We start from the raw sequence: 19366 nt of genomic DNA, 5'->3' as shown, positions 1-19366 counted from the left end.
GTTGTTGGCAGCTCACTTCAAGGGATGGGGGCGTTCAGTCTGAAAGTAAAACAATTTACTCACATCTTTCTGAGTTCTGGTGCTGTATCCTGAGAACTAACTCCCCGCTTGCGGTGACGCCTACTAACAACGCATTACATCTTCTAGTAAGATGGTCTTCGTATCGATAACGTCGCTTAAGTGGTCCCCACCAGTAGAAGTTTGGATGACCACGCGTAACATTTCACATTCGGATAGTTCAGAATCTATACCTCCTCAGTTGGTTGAACGATAAATCGACATCCAAAGCCACGTTTGGGAGAACAGGGTCCCATAAGAGAAGATTCCGGAACCTCCGTGTGTTTTCTAGACTGACCTCATGGAGTAAAAGATGGATTGGGAATTTCTACCATATGTCTACAAGACATGTTGAGTTAGAGTCTTGGTCGAACCTCCGAGCAATGGTTGAGACGGCACGTAGTCATTGCCTCGCCTCTGACCCAACAATCACTGAAAGCAGCACACAGTGGTTGTAAGACATCCGATGTCTCAATCAAGAGTTGTTTCGGGGTTTGCTCGCACAGAAAAATTACTGTGGAAAGACATACTCTGACCCGCCGCAATTGTTCCACAGCGGCAGACTTGGACTGAATACAGCAAGGCTGAGGTGATGCCTGACCTGCACAAATTGATCGGCCATATGATCGGATTGTAGCTCTGCTTTGCCAGTTCGATTGATTGACCGATTCAGAGATAAAGCCAGTAATAAACGCATTTGAGTAGTTACAAACTAGTACTCTGTAATGAGTTTCCAGCATCCTTGTCTGGGTAGCGATTGCTGCACTGTAAGCTGAGAGGAAAACATGATTCGCAACTTTCACAAGCGTGCGACAACCAATTTGCGATACCCGGCACCACAGCATTGATGCAAGAAACTGAAAGAGAAAAGGGCGCAATTCAGATATTGGTGATGGTCAGAAGGCGTGAGGACAGATTGGTTGCTTCTCACGAATGAGATGTTGACACGAGCACTGGTAGGTTCCAGGGCTTGATCAGAAGATAGAAGGGCAGCGATTCGGGTTCTCAGCATGACGTTTCGACGCGACTCCAGGATGCGAATCCTTCGAAGTGCGATTGGCGTAGTTGTATGGAAGCATGGGCTTAGCCGCCCGCCTGCAAGGTGGTGGAGAGACCAGGCTGCATGCGCCAGCTTGTTTCCAGCCATTAAACGGTGTTTGCATGAAAAGACAAGGTAACGACACGATGAATCAGGTGCAATTTCTTTGTTGCAGTGGAAAACTTGTTGCCTGCTGTGAGGGAAGATGGTGTTGTACCAGGGATGGGCATGTCTGGGCAAGTGCCAGGGTGTCTGACTATCGATTAGCGTCAGCGGCGTAGCTGTGGGTCCGTTCGCCGCCGCCCCCGCTTTCGTTTGCTAACCCGCATCGACGCGTTGTTGTCTCAGCCTTGTGTCTCTTCGCCTACACACTTAAGAAGATAATTCTACCTCTTGTTTATTTTATACACCCGCTTGGTATTGATATCAAAAACTAGATTGAGCACTTTTTGGTGTTGGTGGGATTCGTCTCGTCTACACCGGTTTTTCCAGTTCGAAAGCCTCACTCAGCCATTCATTCATGTCTTACGCACCCCGAGGCGGAGGCGATAGAGGCCGCGGCGGCGGCTTTCGCGGCGATCGTGGCGACCGTGGCGGAGGTCGCGGTGGTGGGAGAGGAGGAGGAGACTTTAGAGGTAGGGGTCGAGGAGATGGAAGAGGTGATTTTGGTGGTCGCGGTGGTGGGCGAGGAGGAGGTGATTTTGGCGGTCGGGGTCGAGGCGAAGGACGAGGTGGCTTTCGTGGTGGGAGAGGCGGTGGCATGCAGGAAAACCTGGCCTTCCAGTAAGAAGAGCTGTCATGTTACCCACGCCTGTCTTGCATTAATCTGGCCTATAGGAACCCTCGACCCGTGGACCAAAGGGTCTTGAATACCGAAAACGCCTTGCATCCCCCGGCGAAGAAGACCCTTGACCTTGGTAGCTTAAAACTTTCCGAGGACTATCCAACCCGCCCAGGATATGGCACCCAAGGTGTCAAGGTCGAGCTTACTGCCAACTATGTCGAGCTTCTCACGCCGTCCAATATGGTATTGTATCGTTATGCCGTTGACATTACTCCCGAGGTTACGGGCAGGAAACGCCACCGCGTTGTGCAGCTCTTGCTCGAAGCCCCAGAGATGGCGCAGTACAAAGGCCAGATTGCTACTGATTTCCGTTCAACCATAGTGGCCAAGACCAAGTTCACCAATGATAAGGACATTGTTGAAATCCAATATCGTTCCGAGGGCGAAGACGATCCCGCAACAGAAGCCAAGGTGTACAAAGTCTTCCTTCAATTTACAAACACCTTGAACGTCGGTGATCTGGTGAATTGGATGAACTCCACCAATCTTTCTCAGCGTTTGGAAAACAAGGATGAACTGACTCAGGCACTCAACATCTTCTTGAATCATTATGCCAAGTCAGCTAATAACCTCGCCACCATCGGATCATCCAAGAGCTTTTCTCTTCACCAAAACGCTTCCAGGGGCGACCTTGGAGCCGGTCTGGAAGTCATCCGTGGATTCTTTTCAAGCGTACGGGTTGCAACCTGTCGCATCTTGGTCAACATCAACGTTAGCCATGGGGCTTTTTACCACACCGGTCCTTTGCCAGCCCTCATGCAGGGCTACGGTATTCGCAACACGAGCGCTCTCGAAAAGTTTCTCAAATTGGTTCGTGTCCAGACCACACACTTGAAGGAGAAACGCAACAAAGCGGGTGAGGTGATTCCTCGGATCAAGACCATTTACGGACTTGCAAGGAAGGATGATGGACATGGCATGGAACATCGACCACGAGTCAAACAACATGGTGCCAGTGCCAGAGACGTCGAGTTTTGGCTGGATGGGAAAAACACACCTCCTGCCAAGGGCAAAGGCAAAGGTAAAGGTCCAGGTCCAGTACAAGGTCCAACAGCTTCAGGATCCGGAAAGTACATCAGCGTATTTGATTTCTTTCGCACAAGTAAGCCTACCACCTTTCGCTTTCGTATTTAGAGATCTTGCTAATTCGATGTTGTCAAAGCGTACAACTATGTTCTCAAATACCCCGACCTTCCCGTCGTAAATTGCGGCAACCGAGAAAACCCGACATACCTCCCACCAGAGGTCTGTGCTGTAGTTTCCGGCCAGCCATCCAAAGCGAAACTCGATGCGTTGCAAACTCAGGTTATGATACGACATGCGGTTAGAAAGCCATGGGAAAACGCTGAGACCATCTACCAGGAAGGAATATCCACTGTTGGCCTGGATGAAAACACCAACGTACTTCTGCGCTCTTTCGGCCTTACCATCACGCCAGGGTTGATCAAAGTTCCTGGACGTGTCCTGAGAGGACCAAAAGTGATCTACAAGAACGAGGAGGGAGGAAATAGCACCAAATTTGCCGAGCCGCGAGATGGTAGCTGGAACATGATCAAGATCAAGTTCAATGTCGGTGCTCAGCTATCGAAATGGAAGGCCGTTATGATTGGACTTCCCAACCGAAGGGACCCTTTCAGACAACCTGAAATGATGGAGATCATGCAAGAATTTCATCAGGGTCTGCGCAGAATTGGTATCGATGCGCAGCCGCCGGCCCCTCCTGAAAGACTGCAGCTTCAGCATCCGGACGACCCTGCGCTCAACACCTATCTTAAGGGGGCTGTTGGGAGGGTACAAATGCTGTTCATCATACTCCCCGAGTCTAATATTCCTTTGTACAAGCGTATAAAGACACTCGCCGACAGGGATTACGGCCTGCATAACGTTTGTGCTGTTGGTACCAAGCTAGCCAAAGAGAAGGGTCGGCCCCAGTACATCGCAAACGTTGCCCTCAAATTCAATCTGAAGCTTGGCGGTGTCAACCAGAAAGTAGAGAACAAGAATCTTGGAATCATTGAACAGGACAAGACCATGGTAGTTGGCATCGACGTCACTCATCCCGCCCCGGGTTCGGCTAGCAATGCGCCCTCTGTCTCAGCAATGGTCGCTTCAGTTGACAAGAACCTCGGACAATGGCCAGCAACTCTCCGCATCCAAAAAGGAAGACAGGAGAATGTTGATGAACTTGCTGGGATGCTCAAGTCGCGCCTCAATCTCTGGAAAACAAAGGGTCGCCATCAAGCCTTCCCAGAAAACATCCTCGTATATCGGGATGGAGTTTCAGAAGGCCAATACGACATGGTGCTCACTCAAGAGTTGGCCCAGATGCGAAAAGCATGCGAGCAGGTGTATCCGGCGACAGAGACCAAGAAGGGTCTTCCGCGCTTCACCGTGGTAGTCTGCGGCAAGCGTCATAAGACACGATTCTACCCCACGAATGTGCAACAAGCTGATAGATACGGCAACACACAACCTGGCACTGTCGTAGATCGCGGTGTGACGGAAGCCCGCAATTGGGACTTTTTCCTTCAAGCACACGCTGCACTCCAAGGCACAGCCCGACCATGCCACTATTACATTGTGCACGATGAGATCTTCCGCCAGATCTATGCCAAGCAGATCCCTGCGCCCTTCCAAAACATCGCCGACATTATCGAGGACCTTACACATAACATGTGCTACCTATACGGTCGGGCGACGAAGGCCGTCAGCTTGTGTACTCCAGCATATTATGCTGATCTTGCATGCGACCGTGCACGGTGCTACCTTGCTCACCTGTATGACACTCCCGCGCCGAGCGCAGCACCTTCTATGGCTGGTACATCGGTTACTGGCACCAGCGCCCCGGCAGCAGAACCTGGGTCTGTGGAAATCCACCCCAACATTCGCGATTCTATGTTCTACATCTAGAATCTTCATCGCACTGAAAATTCGTACCCAAGGCAGCAAACATGATTAGGACGAAATCGACATGATTTGGTAGAAATTGTTCAGAAAGCAGGGTATGGTTGGGCGTCCGGGATATAAGTCTTGTTGAATTGAACGTTTATACAATAACCGCAACAAGTAAATAACAACGAACACACTCATTATGATTCTCGTAAAAACGACTTTACAGGATTATGAGACATGAATCAGGTGATTGCACGCGGAGAATCGGGTTCATCAATGTCTTCGCACGTTGTACCTTCGGAGTTAACAACTCGGATATGCGATGACCAATTCTTATCATGACTTGTGAATTCCGAATCATATGTCGCTAATTCCAAGGAGCCCCGGAATAGGTGATGAGCTTCCTTATCCTAACTAGCGCGAATCCTAATAACGTTTGTGGCTTCGACGTCTACCTAATCCGATGACTCATGTATGGTCGTCGTAGTACTCCGAGAATATAAGGACATATGCTGAATATCGAAGATTCCAACAAAAGTAATTAACCTCCATCGCCATACCCCAACATCGTCTAAGCAAGTAAAAAAACTCAACATGTCAGACCCAAATTTCCACATCACCACACCACGACTCTACCTCTCCTACGCCGATCCATCCAATGAAGCCCACGTTGATTTCTCCCTGGACCTCGTAAACAGCGCACCCACACTCCGATCCCAAGGCTCCACAGGCAACAGCGCCGCCGACCGCGCCGCCGCGCGAAAACGCATCGCCGACACAATGACGAGCCTGAAAAACAAAGGTTTCGGCCGCTACTTCGTCTGGCTGCGACCCGAAACCTCCTCTTCGGACGCATCAACTCCGTTCTCCGAGCGCAGCCTCACTCCCATCGGATCCGTAGGTTTGCAGCTCGCCCGCCTCGACGGCATCAAAGCGCCCACAATCCCGGACGTCGGCTTTATTTTCCTGGAAAAGTACCAAGGGAAAGGGTATGCGGCTGAGGCTGTGGCGGCACTGATGAAGTATTATGAGGAGGAGAAGGGGGTTAGTGCTTTTTCGGGGTTTACAAAAGAAGATAATGAGGGGGCGAGGGGGTTGTTTCGGAGGCTGGGGTTCACGAATCATGGGGTTAGGAGGGTTAGTGGGATTATGTGGAGTGGAGAAGATATCGAGGCGGATACGTGGACTTGGGGGTTGAAGGAGGGGCAGGAGTTGGGAGAGTTGGGAATTTGAGGGTAGGATGGTGTAGGTGTGTTCTTTTTTTGACTCATATTTCTTAATTCAACGCCAAAAGCAAGATATCTATACTAGGTATCTGAGGAGTAGTTATTCTCATACGCTTGTATTAAATATTGATGTGTCGTACTACTTGGAATTCATGGCTCCTGGGATACTTTCATCTCAGGGCCTCCTTTAGATGCTTCGATATCGCCATCCTTGGTGTAGCTACTTATCTCGCATTCCACATCGACGCCATCTAGATGTTCGAAACCAGTAACCACGTGCGAGATCAGCGTATCGCGTTCAGGGAAGAAGAAATTAGAAAAGTAGTACAAGAACATTGAAAGAAAGAAGCCGTAAAGCCAGTTGAATGTGAAGAGGTTCCGAAGACCCTCCGTGAGTTTCAGATCCGGATTGACCTTGTTGGCTAGTCCTGGTAGCAAGGGTATGATAGTGATAAATGTCGCCATAGCGGCGCGCCAGTTGATGCCATAGCGACCGTATCGATAAATGCCGCGCGGGTCGTACAACGCGGGAACGTCGTACTTTCTATGCTTAACTAGCCAATAGTCTGTGAAAAGCACACCGGCCATTGGTGCCATGAAGATTGCGTATGCGCTCATGAAGTTCAAGAATGCTTTTCCCGATGCGACGATGATCCATGGACACAGCGCCCAGCCACCCATGAAGGCTACCAGAATGGATCCTCGTCGCACGTTGAAATATCTCGGCGCTATTGTTGTGACATCATTGGCAAAGGATACGGCATTTGCGCTGATGTTCACGCTCAGTTGACCAATCAACCAGATAGAGGCGCAAAAGAATGCTGCTGCTCGACCGCCGGGTGTATCCATCCAAGTGTCGATGATCTGAAGAGGCGTCCAATAGGCCTTACCCCAGATTTCCTGTGCAGCAGACGCGGAAACGATACCCATGAGAGCGACCATGGTTTTGAAAAATGGGATAACAGGGAGTTGCCAGTACTGTGCTCGTGGGTCTCTGCTGAAGCGCGAAAAGTCGGGAATGTTCACCGCGAGCGTGCTGTAGCCGCCGGTGATGCTAGTCATGCTCGATAGCCACAACCAAGCTCGTTCGGAACCATGCAAGGTAGGTGGGCGTGTGAAAAATGTGCCGTTACCACCAGCTTGGACAGCTACCCAGATGGTCATACCAATAGCGACTGGCGGCAGCAATACTGTTTTGACCCAGAACATGTATTGCAGTTTGTGCGTAGGAATGAGCAGGAACGGAAATTGGATGAGCCAGTATAGGAAGTACGATATCATCCCGGCTGTAGTAAGACCAACTGATTCAGGGAGGTGATTTGCCATTGTCCGGAAGCTGGGCCATATCGAATTGATAATCTTTGGTCTCCTGTCAGACTGAAGCGTTGGGAGCAATGATGAACGTGCAACTTACAGCGGCAACACATGTACCTCCATTCGCTGTTTGTACTCCGAACCAAAACATTGCCAAGACGCCCCGACTGACGACTGCGAAATAGCTGAACCAGTATCCAAAACTTGCGCGCGATGCGATAGGGAAAGGGATGTGAAGATTTGAGCCTATCGCTCCGTTGAGTACTGTTGGTACAGCATTGCATAGGGCCGCAACGAGCACAATGAGTACTGCATCAGTCGCTGTCAAGCCTGCTGGGATCAGCATACAATCATATATTTTCTTTAGCAAAAAGGATTTCACATACCTATTGTCAAGATGGCAGAACCAGAGCTCCATGTCGAAATGGTGACTAGATCGCTAAACCAATATGTGATGAAAGCGCTTTTACCCCATGTGCGCTTCTCCGGGGGGACGGGCTCCATATCCGCATTCGTCCAAACATAACCAGGGGCAATGCTGCTGTTTTGTTTGGGTAACTGCCAGCTCGACGGCTGCGTGAGACGCATCTTTGCCTTTTCTTTTGCCGCATGGCTGCGGTTGCGGAGGGAGGTCGCGGACAACATCGTGACGGCTGTTCCATCTCGTCGATGAAATGTCTCAGTCTATATCTGCACCGAAGTCGCATCATGTTGATATGGCGTCGAGAACAACCGGGATGCTGGTTGGCATGTTGAGCTCGATAGTGGAGATAGTCGCGCTGCTATCAAGCCTAATCAAGCGAAATATGGGGCTGGTCTTATCATCTGCAGCGTGTTGATTGGGGCGGCGACTTTTGGCTGATAGTTGACGAATCCACATATTTGTGCACGCAGCTGCGACTGTGTAATCGTGGGAGAGCACAGATAACTGTTACATGTGGGGAAGTTCGGATGTTCTGCTGCAAGTCTACGAGTGAAGGCGTCCGAGACTCGGCCGATTTGGCGCTACGAGTGGGTACGGAGTATGGCTGCCCCATGTTCCCCCCAGCAGTTGCTATCAACTAGATCTTGTAGGGCACAAACTCTTATGATTTCAAAATACTCGCATGAAGCGTCTACTGTTGAATGTTCTTCCCAGTACAGGCCCTCATTTCTTGATCCCACTGATCTATATTGCTCCCAAGCTTGAATGCAGGCATCATTGACTTACAATTATCGCACGGTCGTCTCCAAGCCGTGGGTTTAGTCGCATCTAGGCCGTCTGGAAAGGTAGGCGCAAATACCTCCGTGTCCCCCAAGGCCCGGAGGCCTATCATGCGGATGTCGACCGCGGCGCCACGAACCTCGCGCATTCTCGCCTTGGTCTCAGGGAAATATCGCGGCCTGTCGGACCCGAAATTAGTCGTGGTACAGGGTTATTGACTTTAGGTGTACTTACATCATCGATGCGACTCCATACGTTTCTGCACATCTCCCAAATGGTGCATTCTTTTCACTCCTGATTCTTCGGCTGATCACATTTGAGTGGAAAGTCAATGCCCATTGTGATAGCGTAGCAATGTTTGCGGTATAGAAAGCGGTAACTGCGGTCGCCAGTGCGGCTTTAACTGGATCAGACAACGGGATCTCCTTTTGATTTCCATCAGGGAGGTTAAGTTTCTGTGCTCTGGGCGGGAACATGTGCAATGCAAGCCGAAATGTAATCAAGGGTTCGAATGCCCTCTGCAAAGATACTGGATCGGGTGCATTTTCGTCAAAGCAGACTGCGAGAAGATTTGTTCCTCGATTTTCATCGAGCTGATTCTTTTCGAGCTGCGATCTCAGGAAGGAATGATTGGCTACAAAAACGAAGCCGCGTTGGAATCCTAGAGGAATCGCTCCTTTTTGATCTGGTGGGGCAGTGTTTATGAACATCGCAAGTAACGAAGCTTGTATGGGTTGCACGATTGCGTCACGGAAGATGTTGAGTCGAAACAATGACAGATACATGTTTCGAAACAAATCCCTCGCCGAGATAGGGGGAAACTTGGGTAGATTTACAATTGGCTCTCCCCGCTCCCAGGGCACAAGATCCAAGGACTGGCCAAGTAGTGTTTCGAACCGCCATTGATCTTGGAGGGCAGCTCTTCGTTGGCGCTCAACCTGCACGGCCCCAGTGCTCGCCGTCTCGTACATCATGCTGGCACTGAGCATGAAAACTGGGTTGTCGCTGATTAGATACATGATTCCTGCCATCATTGGAATGTCAGATGGGAGCACTCCGCCTTGATCAGCTATGGTGGCTGCGAAAGGGAAAGGTATTACGAAGGCCAAGTGTATGCAGCGGGCGAAAATAATGAGGAGTGGTCCGTAGTATGTCGTCCAAGTTGGTTTGGCAACTGTAGGTTTTACTATCGAGAACACATACGCTAATGCTGTCGCTCCATCTGTGATCTGAAGATAGTCAAAATGACCTGGTTGTCCAATTGGCACCTTGATGGGATTAAGAGTTCCAACCGGACCAGGAAAAGCTCTGACTCTGACAGGGTCCAAGCTATCATCTCTTAGCAGCGTTTTGTCAATGGGATTCCTGGTTCCTGGTGCTTACTTTCGGCCCCGGTCATCTCTAGGGAAAAATATGTTCAAGAGATCTCTCACTGGCTTGATGTAGTCGTCAGGAATACCTGCAGATTTGAAATCTGTTCGTAGTTTGTCGAGCCATTGATAAAATTTGGCCACGTCAGCGTACGTGTCGTCCACGACGACGAGAGGTAGTCCAGGTCCGACGAAAACTGATTTTGTATTGTGATGGAGTACGCTTTTGTCGAGCCTGGCATTGCCGTGAAAGACAGTAAAAGTGTCCCACGGGTCATTCATGATAGAGACTATGACAAAATGGTTAAACTTGTAAAGTAAGAGAAGAGCAAGGCACTAGCTGAGACTTTGAGGCGGTTATGTCCCTCGCCGAAGGTGAGACGCCAATGTGCTGCTCTGCGATGTTTTTTATCGGCTGTTCAGATCAGTTGCTCACTGCTCGGCACAAGCCATCACTTCATATTCTAAGCACTACATGTTTCGCAAGCCTCTTAGGCAACATCATGCACAGCTGATCATACATATGGCCAAACGCAGCCCTTCCTTCCGCTCGAGGCTGTCCATTCGGAAGTTGTGGCTTCCTGTATGCACTGAAAGAACGCGCATGAATTCAGCTCGAACAAAAACGCCTAGTTTTCACCGATAGCTGTACAATCAGGTGAATTCACACGGAAATTACCCCGCATAGCTTCTATTCGTCTAAGCGCAAAAAGGAAATCAGCCTTCAGACGCCTCATCACTGCTCATTAAGCCCGATATAGAGAAGCTGAAATGGTTTGTGGCGACATGAGCCCATTGCGCCCTTTTCACGGCACTTGGGTTTAGAGTTTCAAGTGCCCTGCAAGGACTGTTAGTAGCGACCATAGGGCCTAGGCTGGTCATGATGGAAAAGTGGTGCCAACTTCCCCGCCCATCCCAATCACAGCCACAAAATGCTATCGTTTGTGGCTGACTGAATTAGGTTCTGTCAAGCAACGGGCTAGCCCGTCTTCACACAGCACACTACCTGATACCCCGCAGCACCCTCGATAGTGTTTTCAGTCTACAGGAATCGCCAACTAATTCCCTTTATCGCAACTACGAAGTTCCAATTTTCATCTTCTGGAATCTGAAAACTGAAATCTCAGCAATCACGCTCTTCTGTTATCGACTCGTCCAAAGTTGACCTCCATTACCAAACGCTAGGCGCTTCTTCGATCTGCACATTATGGTCAGTTAACTCCGGGTTCCTATATACTTTCAGCACTGTACTAAAACATTCAGAGCAATGGAAATCTGCCAGGCGGCGTTACGGAAAATGTGCGTAACTAGCGCACTCATTATCCAACAACCACATATTTGCCTAACTAGTCCGACAGGGCGATCGTAACAATCCCAAGACCTATCCAAATATGACCCCTCAATACCATGATCTGGGCGAAGACTTCCCTACATGGTTGGCGTGGACGAACAAGAAGGAGGAGCTGGATCTGGATACCTTTTTCGACCCTACTAAGCCAAACTTGGCAACCGGCTTTGATGTCAAAGGTCTCAAACCAGTCATTAGAGAGAGGGGTGAAACCGGGTATTTGTTGGAGGATGACAAGAACGGGTTTTATTATATGGACATCAGAGACGGGAGGTTGTTTAAGTTCGTAAAAGTGATGAATGTGGATCAAGCAGTACAGAAAGTGCTTGAGGGGTGGGACAAAGACGATATCAGACAGCAATTTGCCAGTGAATCGTAGAGTGAATTGACCGTGAATTGATCCGCTATCTGGTCCTCGGGAACTGTGACTTCTCGGAGATTCATGCCCAATGTTAAATGTGAGACGCCCTTTGTAAGACAAATCCACCATCCATTGCATGTTCGAATGTGATGAGCCCATCTTTCCTGTCCTTGAAGTTAGCCACGGCCGTTCGTGTCGAATTCAGTTTCGTTGGATCAATGATAGCGCGGGGTTCTAGAGCGCCGATCGAGACACAAAAGGCTCTAGTGGGTCGCACTATGTAAGTCGTGTCCGGTTGTAGAAGCCATGTCGCGTAGAACCCTTCAATGTCACCGACATGTCCGGAACATAGCCCAAGGAAGAAATTTCCTAACCAACATTAACTCATGCAGGCAGCTGGACTTGGTCATCATTCAGCTACACACCTTTCTTGGCTTGATGCGGAGTAAAGCCGCCCCCCGTAGTAATCGTAAAACCACCCACGATGGTTAGCGAGGATACGAGCTCGGCGGATGCAAACGAGAGCGTCTCGTCTACGTAGCTGACGGCCAGAGATGATGCGGCATTAATGGTGCCATCCTTGGAATGGGAGCCTAGAGTGACAGGCACCTTGGCCACTACCTCTATAGTAGCTTTCGCAATGACGGTCATAGTACCATCCTCACTCAATGGAGATGTGGCTGGCAAATCATTGTATCCACAGATAGCGTACAGCTGGTTTGGAATTTCGAAGCGTACGACGCCACCATTGTCGGGGATACCTTTAGCTACGCGGATGACATGCGTATTGACCGGTATATCATTTGGCTCCAGAAGCGGCGGCTGGACGGAAAGCGTGTAGTTTTTGCTGGAGATTGAATTATTATGGATAACGACCGAGTAGCTATCACGGAACTCTCCGATTGCTTCATCATCAGACATCTGGACTTTCGGAGTATTGTTGGCCATCTTTGAGATGGGTATGGTATGAAGCAACAAACAGTGTCGTGATGCAGAAGAAAAACCCCATTCGCATGTCCATATCGCAAGAGCATTGGCCCTATTGATTAGTTTCCCTTACTAGGCAGAACTGAGCGATAGGCTAAGGCATGTGGATAGTACTACCACATGTAGTTTTCCCTCAGTCTCGCTTAAGCGATGCAATGGCGGCCCGCGGATGCTTGTCCGTGCTTAGCCCTCGCCATGCATCCTGCAGTGACACATGCACATAGCCTCCAGGCCAGGCTCACTGAATGTCTCAGCTACTCGCTTCTCAGTCAGCCACTTTAGTCCCCATTGACCATTGCTGCTTCTCAACTCGCCTTCACCAGTACTCCATGGAGTTCACGCTGCCTAGGCGTCGCGTCAGCTTGAATCTTGGCCAACGCTATCACACCGATGTGCATGCATTCTGTCGCAAAGCTGAGTTGTACTACCGGCCTCCCTGACACTTCGACAGAGCTGTTTAGCTGTGGCGTATCACATGCTAGAAACTGCTATAGCAGATTCGTATCGATTGCCTGCTCGAGATATTCAGAGTCGCCTTGATCAAATGTATAAAGGACCTGACATGGGCCAGCTTCAATCCAGCATCACAAAAAGTCAACACTACAACTCATATATTGACTTCCAGTCCAACTCGTTTACATAAGAACATCAGATTTCAAAGATTCTTTATTCAAAATGGTTACTGTCTACACTATTACCATCAACAACGACTCGGGGGAAGACCGAAGGTATGCCCTCTTCACAGAGCCACCTCAAGTCGCGGCCGGTGGCATCAAGCCGATCATCTGGTCCAATGTATTTGGACGTGCCAATGCCGCCCATAGTACCAGGACTGAATTCAAAATCACGAAACAATATTACGCCGTCTTCGGTAGTTCATCTGGCACGCCGGGCGAAGGTGTTGATGTCATGGTTTCAGGTACCAAGAAGGTTGATCTGGGCAAGTTGAACAAAGATAAGACCGAAGTAAAGGGAACAACCCTGAACTATGTGGTCAAAGACGGAATTCCGCAATTCGACGACGGCGACCACCCAAACCAAGGCCAAGTCCAGGCCTTCAACATCACCACGGATGAGTTCAACGCTTCCCAGGCGAAAAAAGGTCTGTTTGCTCCATATATTTGCCACAATATACAAAAATCTGATTGACAATTTCACAGATCACTTCTTCATCGGTCTTGCCGGATCAGCTCAGGGCATCGGCCCCAATGCCGGCCCCTGCGCCATTTTCACGCCTGAGCCCAACGCGGATTATCAGATCCAGCCGTCATCCAAGTTCTACGTCGCTTTTGGTGACTTTAAAGAGGGCGAGATCATCGATTATGTAAAGAAGTCAAAGAATGCTTGCTTGGTCGACTTTACCAAACTTGACCATGCGGGCACAACCGATGTCGTCATCAACCACGATAGTGACAACATCATGACTATCCAGGCTGATTCCTAGTTTTCACAGTAGTCAATCGTGCGTGAACAGTTAATCATCCATAGTTTGATCTCTAAGTTAAATAGATAATCCGCTTTTTATTTGTGTCGCGCATTCACCTCGAGACTGGGCTGAATCACTATGCCGATTTACCAAACTTGTGAGGCATCTAACAACACTACTACTGAACTATGGAATATGCAGTAAACTGAGTGAACTTAAAAATACTCGTGTCTAATCCTACGTCAACGCTATCATAGAAACATCCCCATGGTAACTCGATAACCATCAGTAATGACGGAGTGCTTAGATACTTCCCAAATGCGTTGGCATAGGAATTATCTGCCGGGGTTAGTGAGCTGAGGGAGTGGTATTCGGCCGAACAATAGAATGCTGATAAGATAACGCCTCCGCAAACGATGGATCAGGGACCCTGTAACACGACTGTCCCCACGCGTTTGTTGCTTGGATCTGCAGCTTCATGCAGGATCGTTTGATAGGAGCTTAGATAAGGCCTTGATAACACTCAGAGTGCCTGAGGGCAGCTAGCATGGTGGCATCGGAAAAACGGAAATCGCGCATCGCGCGAGACATATAGATATTGACAACTCTACATTTGAATCGCTAAAGCGGCGCCAACACATCAATTCTGTTTTCTATTTCGTGCAAAACCAAATTTCATCCTCTCTTTCTTGAAGACGCCTGGAAAAAGAGCAGTTCCCGTATATTGGCCAATTAGAAAAAAAATCACTTCAAATATGTCACCCGGCCGTCTAGCATCTGAGTCGACCTTTGAGATCAAGGAGCTGAAGAAGAGTGCAAATGAGAAATACAACTTTGGTGCAGTGATTGAAGACCTCGATCTTGGAAACATGAGTGGTATGATAAGGGTGTATTGATAAAACTATTGAGACGATCTAATGATTGTATCTAGATGCTGACTTAAAGGCGTTGTCTGATGCCATTTGGACACACAAACTCATAGTTGTAAAGGGTCAGAAGAGCCTTGCACCTATCAAGCAGTGGGAGCTCGTTACTCGATTCGACCCCAAAGCTCCACAAGTTCACTCTCATGGCGACGTAAAAACATTTAGCAAGCAGGGCGGGCTGCTGTCAGTATGTTCAACCTGGTAGAGATCAGATGCAACGCTTCTCTAACTCAGGATTCAGAAAGGGAGAGACGTCCTGGGTATACCCAGTGCAGAAAATGTCCGTCTCATTGGGAAGGGCTTTCAAGGAGAAGACCACTATGGACTTAGAGACGTCACACTCAAGAAAGGGATTCTTCACGCATGGCACAATAACACTCCCACAGACGAAGAATACGAAGCCGGCCATACCCGTTTCCAACGCTGGCACATTGACGCACCCCTCTACGCCCGCGATCCAGCCTGGTTCACAACGCTCCGGTGCATCCAACGGCCCACAGCTCCCACTCTGACCATCCACTGGGACGACGGTAGCGGCCAAACCCTGGAAACAGAACCCGGTCTCACCGCCTTCATAAGCAACGTACAAACCTACAACATGATGACCCCAGAAGAGAAGAACCTCGCAGATCACTCCTGGATCGAATACGCCCCGCACCCCTACCAATGGATGAGCGACTGCAAAGGCCACCCCAACGGCCTCGGGGTCGTTAGTCAAGGCAAAGAGAAACCCCTCGCGGACCTCCCCCCTTACGACGAAAAACACGTAAAACGCTACCCAATGGTCTGGCTCAACCCCGTCACCCACGAGCGCGCCTTCATGGTCCACGGCATCTGCGTGCGCCGCGCCTTTTTCCGCTCCAGTCCGCACGAAGAACCGACTGTAGTCGATGACGTGGCTGCGATACGCGACTGGCTGCGGCCGATCCAGGAGCGTGTGTTGAAACCCGAGTATGTGCTGTTGCCGAGGGTGGAGGAGGGGGATGTGATTATATGGGCGAATTATCAGCTGTTTCATTCGGCGGTGGATTATCCGGATCATTGGGGGGTTAGGAGTATGCATCAAGCGAATATCGGGGCGAGTGAGGGGCCGGTTGGGCCGGTGCCTGTTCCGGGTGTTGCATGATGGGGATGTCTTTCATATGGCGGGTGATTCATGGTGTGGAGTTCCGTTTAGTGTGCTGGATGTAGGTGTGAGGTTTCATACTGTGAATTTTTCATATGATATGCTCGTTATATATTCCGACGCTAAAGGCGAATCACCAACGACTAGTCCTTTGAGGGCCGTTTGGGAGCTGCACAAGAATTGCACCACGCAAGCCTCACGTCAAGTTCGCATCATTGGCTGTTCATGTATGGCCTTCTTTGCATTCTTTGATGCACGTAGTATCTTCTCAAGACGTCACAGAGGTTTTCGATACCAATAAATCCTATCAGAGGGGTGATTACGAGTCGTGGAATTTGGATGTTCTGGTGGCGCTTCGTCAGCATTTCCTCTCGCACAGCCATCGGATTTTCCGATTGTACCCCACGCGATTGGCAAGGGTCAAGGTATAACACACTAGACATAGTGTCTCTACTATTTTTCGAATACCATGATGTCAGGGGGACGTACAGACGTGAACACGAGTTCGTTAGAAAAGAGCACGTGTAAGGGTAATTACAAGACATAGCTCAATGAGCTACGTGTAGAAAATAGATAGCAGGTGTAAACGAATTCTAAACGTGTCCAAGCGGGCGCTCGCTACGCTGTGCTATAAGATTCGGGCTAGTAATCATGGGAGGCGTAAGGTTACACGTGACATATAGCTGCGGCCTAGGGTTCTATACTAAACACAAGTGCTACAATCACGTAGTCGAGAGCGCATTCGAAAAGGAATCTCGAATCAAGAAATTCCACTATCGGAAACTGGTCTAAGCTGGGATATTGTGGATAATTGAAGATGTCGGATTGTCCGGCAACATCTAAAAGCTGAAATCCGGATTTCCCGACATCTCCAAATATCGATTAGTCCGCAATTAACCAGAAATTCAAAAGCTCACACCTCACGATGCCATTGTACAGTTTTCACAATACTCTAATCGACAATCATATCTTGAGTTGAACTCGGTTGGGCTACAAAGATGGCACTCTTATCGAGTTTGTTGTATAACAATCTCAGAATGAATACATTTCAGTGTACACTCGCAATTCTCAGTGTACTATTTTTGCTCTTTACATTTCGGATCATCTACAATCTCTTCTTTTCTCCCCTGGCTCGGATCCCAGGACCATTCTGGGCTCGGATTACGGATTTATGGCACGTGCGTCTAATCCGTACATGTAGCGAACATTCTGCATTGCATGATTTGCATGCGCGTTATGGCCCGCTCGTTCGCATAGGCCCGTCGAAGTTGTGCGTTCGTACCTGCCGTCAAGTTTTGAATCGCTAACTCATACGAAATGACGCGGTCAGGAGTGTTACAGATGCCACTGCTTTTCGCAAAATTTACAACGTTGCGGCGCCGTTTCCGAAGACCGATTACTATCAACCATTCCGCGTGCCCGGTCCAAAAGTTGACATCTTTGTTGAGAAAAACGAAAGTGTCCACGGTAAATTAAGGAGGCAGTATTCAAATTTGTACAGTGCTACTGGGCTGAGAGAATTGGATGGAAATGTGGATGATTCAATCAGAAACTTTATCGCTCAAATACGAAAAACAGAAGGAAAAAATATTGATTTGGGGAAATGGTTTGAAAGGCTTATGTTTGGTATTACACTTTTTCTAAGTGCTAATTCGATACAACTAACGCCCCGCAGATTGTATGTGTGATATGACCTTTGGACAAAATCAGGACTATATCGGTAGTTGTTCTGAAGATGAGCCTTTCTACGCACTGGCACAATTCCTTCAGCGGGCTCATCTCTACGGAATGACACCAGCATTGTTCTACGTCTCAAAAGCTAAGAAATTCATCACCGGAAAGTTCTTTCCTCAAGCAAACACGCCAGCTGGGGTGGACCAAACGATGGAAACATTATTCCAGGCCCTGAAAGATACAAGCAGCACCAAGCAGGGACCAAATCAACGGAATCTCGCATCAAAATTATTGGCAGTGCAGTCTACCAAGGGGTCTGAGATATTCGCAGATGAGGAACTGGCACATATCATCGATTTCGGGCTGAAAGCTGGCGGTACCGATGGTGGCGCTTTGTTGAACTCTATCTTCTACCACCTCATCCACAACAGAGATAAGCTCGATAAACTCATGCAGGAGCTTCATCAGCATGTGAATGACAGGAAATTGGATATCGTTTGCACTTCGCAACAGGCCGCTGCATGCTCTTATCTAAATGCGGTTATCCAAGAATCGCTACGAGTGCTTCCCAGCATTGGAGGCATCTTACCTCGAGAGGTACCGAAAGGTGGAGCGGAAATACTCGGCCATCACGTGCCAGTAGGGGTATGTAGTGTCGGTATTCTATTCTCTGCGTTCACTGTGCTTACAAGTAGGGTTTGCAGGTAACTATCGGCGCTCCAGCGTACGCTATGCATCGTTTGTCGGAGGTTTTTGGTCCCGAACCGACATCTTTCATACCCGAAAGGTGGTTAGAACGTGGCCAACCAAATATGTGTAAGTTCCTTTCTGAATATTACGGTTCACTTCGGCGTTTGACTTCCTGATTCTAGCTCGATTTTCTATGGAATTTGGTCTCGGATCCCGGACATGCCTCGGTAAAAGTATGTTGGAAAATACCTTTCTCTTACATCTGGCCGCCACTTACCGACGATCTTCAGACCTTGCGTGGCAGTTATTAAGAAAGGTATGTCGTTGTTAAACAAAGAACGGGCTTAGAAATAAGATTGATGTTACTCTTAGATTGTACCATCTCTTCTCCTATCTTTAGATTTCCAAGCCCCCGAGCCAAATGTACACTGGACACTTGTTTCAGGGTAAGTAACATATTCTATTGATAAAAATCTATACTTATCAAGTTAATAGAGCCGGGCTTCACTCGTACAATTTCTTTGCACGAGTTCAAAAGCGAGAAGGGGATGTATAGAGCATACTCCAAATTTTGTGCACTAAGTAAGCAGCTAACACGAATAAATGGTTCTCACTACATTTGTCGTACTCTACTTATCTCTATGATATTTGAGCTAATCACCATTCTCTCATATTTATTAAATATATATATACAACAACTGGAGGAGGCCTTGCAAGGCACTATAAACAACTCACCGGGCCAAGAGACTGGCACAAGAATACCAGAGCTGCACACCAGAGCTTCTAATATCCTCGCCCAGTTCATATCTAACTATATTACTATCCGCTATACATGCTATAGGAGTTTCACTGTAACACTTTGCATTTTCCTGGTTTTCGAGC

General features: G+C 48.7%; 8 protein-coding genes across 8 annotated transcripts; 5 read left to right on the top strand and 3 right to left on the bottom strand.

Moving 5' to 3' along the window:
- Positions 1 to 5426: 5426 nt before the first annotated feature.
- COCVIDRAFT_100806 (hypothetical protein) lies at positions 5427 to 6065 on the top strand (the record flags this gene model as incomplete). Its single annotated transcript, XM_014700545.1, has 1 exon — positions 5427 to 6065. The coding sequence occupies one exon, from the start codon at positions 5427 to 5429 to the stop codon at positions 6063 to 6065; it is 639 nt and encodes a 212-aa protein (XP_014556031.1).
- A 143-nt stretch (positions 6066 to 6208) lies between these two features.
- COCVIDRAFT_38264 (hypothetical protein) lies at positions 6209 to 8017 on the bottom strand (the record flags this gene model as incomplete). Its single annotated transcript, XM_014700544.1, has 3 exons — positions 6209 to 7417; positions 7473 to 7702; positions 7759 to 8017. The coding sequence occupies 3 exons, from the start codon at positions 8015 to 8017 to the stop codon at positions 6209 to 6211; spliced, it is 1698 nt and encodes a 565-aa protein (XP_014556030.1).
- A 470-nt stretch (positions 8018 to 8487) lies between these two features.
- Positions 8488 to 10228, bottom strand: COCVIDRAFT_27107 (hypothetical protein; the record flags this gene model as incomplete). Its single annotated transcript, XM_014700543.1, has 3 exons — positions 8488 to 8755; positions 8811 to 9905; positions 9960 to 10228. 3 exons carry the CDS (start codon positions 10226 to 10228, stop codon positions 8488 to 8490), a joined length of 1632 nt encoding a protein of 543 aa, XP_014556029.1.
- Positions 10229 to 11153: 925 nt separating this feature from the next.
- On the top strand, positions 11154 to 11673 carry COCVIDRAFT_16472 (hypothetical protein; the record flags this gene model as incomplete). The annotated part of the gene is made up of 3 exons (XM_014700512.1): positions 11154 to 11156; positions 11210 to 11245; positions 11305 to 11673. 3 exons carry the CDS (start codon positions 11154 to 11156, stop codon positions 11671 to 11673), a joined length of 408 nt encoding a protein of 135 aa, XP_014555998.1.
- Positions 11674 to 12072: 399 nt separating this feature from the next.
- COCVIDRAFT_27105 (hypothetical protein) lies at positions 12073 to 12603 on the bottom strand (the record flags this gene model as incomplete). The annotated part of the gene is made up of 1 exon (XM_014700542.1): positions 12073 to 12603. The coding sequence occupies one exon, from the start codon at positions 12601 to 12603 to the stop codon at positions 12073 to 12075; it is 531 nt and encodes a 176-aa protein (XP_014556028.1).
- A 714-nt stretch (positions 12604 to 13317) lies between these two features.
- On the top strand, positions 13318 to 14086 carry COCVIDRAFT_16470 (hypothetical protein; the record flags this gene model as incomplete). Its single annotated transcript, XM_014700511.1, has 2 exons — positions 13318 to 13744; positions 13803 to 14086. The coding sequence occupies 2 exons, from the start codon at positions 13318 to 13320 to the stop codon at positions 14084 to 14086; spliced, it is 711 nt and encodes a 236-aa protein (XP_014555997.1).
- A 737-nt stretch (positions 14087 to 14823) lies between these two features.
- On the top strand, positions 14824 to 16120 carry COCVIDRAFT_38263 (hypothetical protein; the record flags this gene model as incomplete). Its single annotated transcript, XM_014700541.1, has 3 exons — positions 14824 to 14944; positions 15000 to 15181; positions 15236 to 16120. The coding sequence occupies 3 exons, from the start codon at positions 14824 to 14826 to the stop codon at positions 16118 to 16120; spliced, it is 1188 nt and encodes a 395-aa protein (XP_014556027.1).
- Positions 16121 to 17157: 1037 nt separating this feature from the next.
- Positions 17158 to 18815, top strand: COCVIDRAFT_100828 (hypothetical protein; the record flags this gene model as incomplete). Its single annotated transcript, XM_014700540.1, has 5 exons — positions 17158 to 17390; positions 17451 to 17746; positions 17796 to 18439; positions 18499 to 18610; positions 18667 to 18815. The coding sequence occupies 5 exons, from the start codon at positions 17158 to 17160 to the stop codon at positions 18813 to 18815; spliced, it is 1434 nt and encodes a 477-aa protein (XP_014556026.1).
- Between the last annotated feature and the right edge of the window lie 551 nt (positions 18816 to 19366).

Source organism: Bipolaris victoriae (assembly GCF_000527765.1).
Source record: "Bipolaris victoriae FI3 unplaced genomic scaffold scaffold_48, whole genome shotgun sequence".
NCBI lineage: Eukaryota > Fungi > Ascomycota > Dothideomycetes > Pleosporales > Pleosporaceae > Bipolaris > Bipolaris victoriae.
Note: the sequence above shows the minus strand (reverse complement) of the source record. Positions and strands in the feature narration are given on the sequence as shown.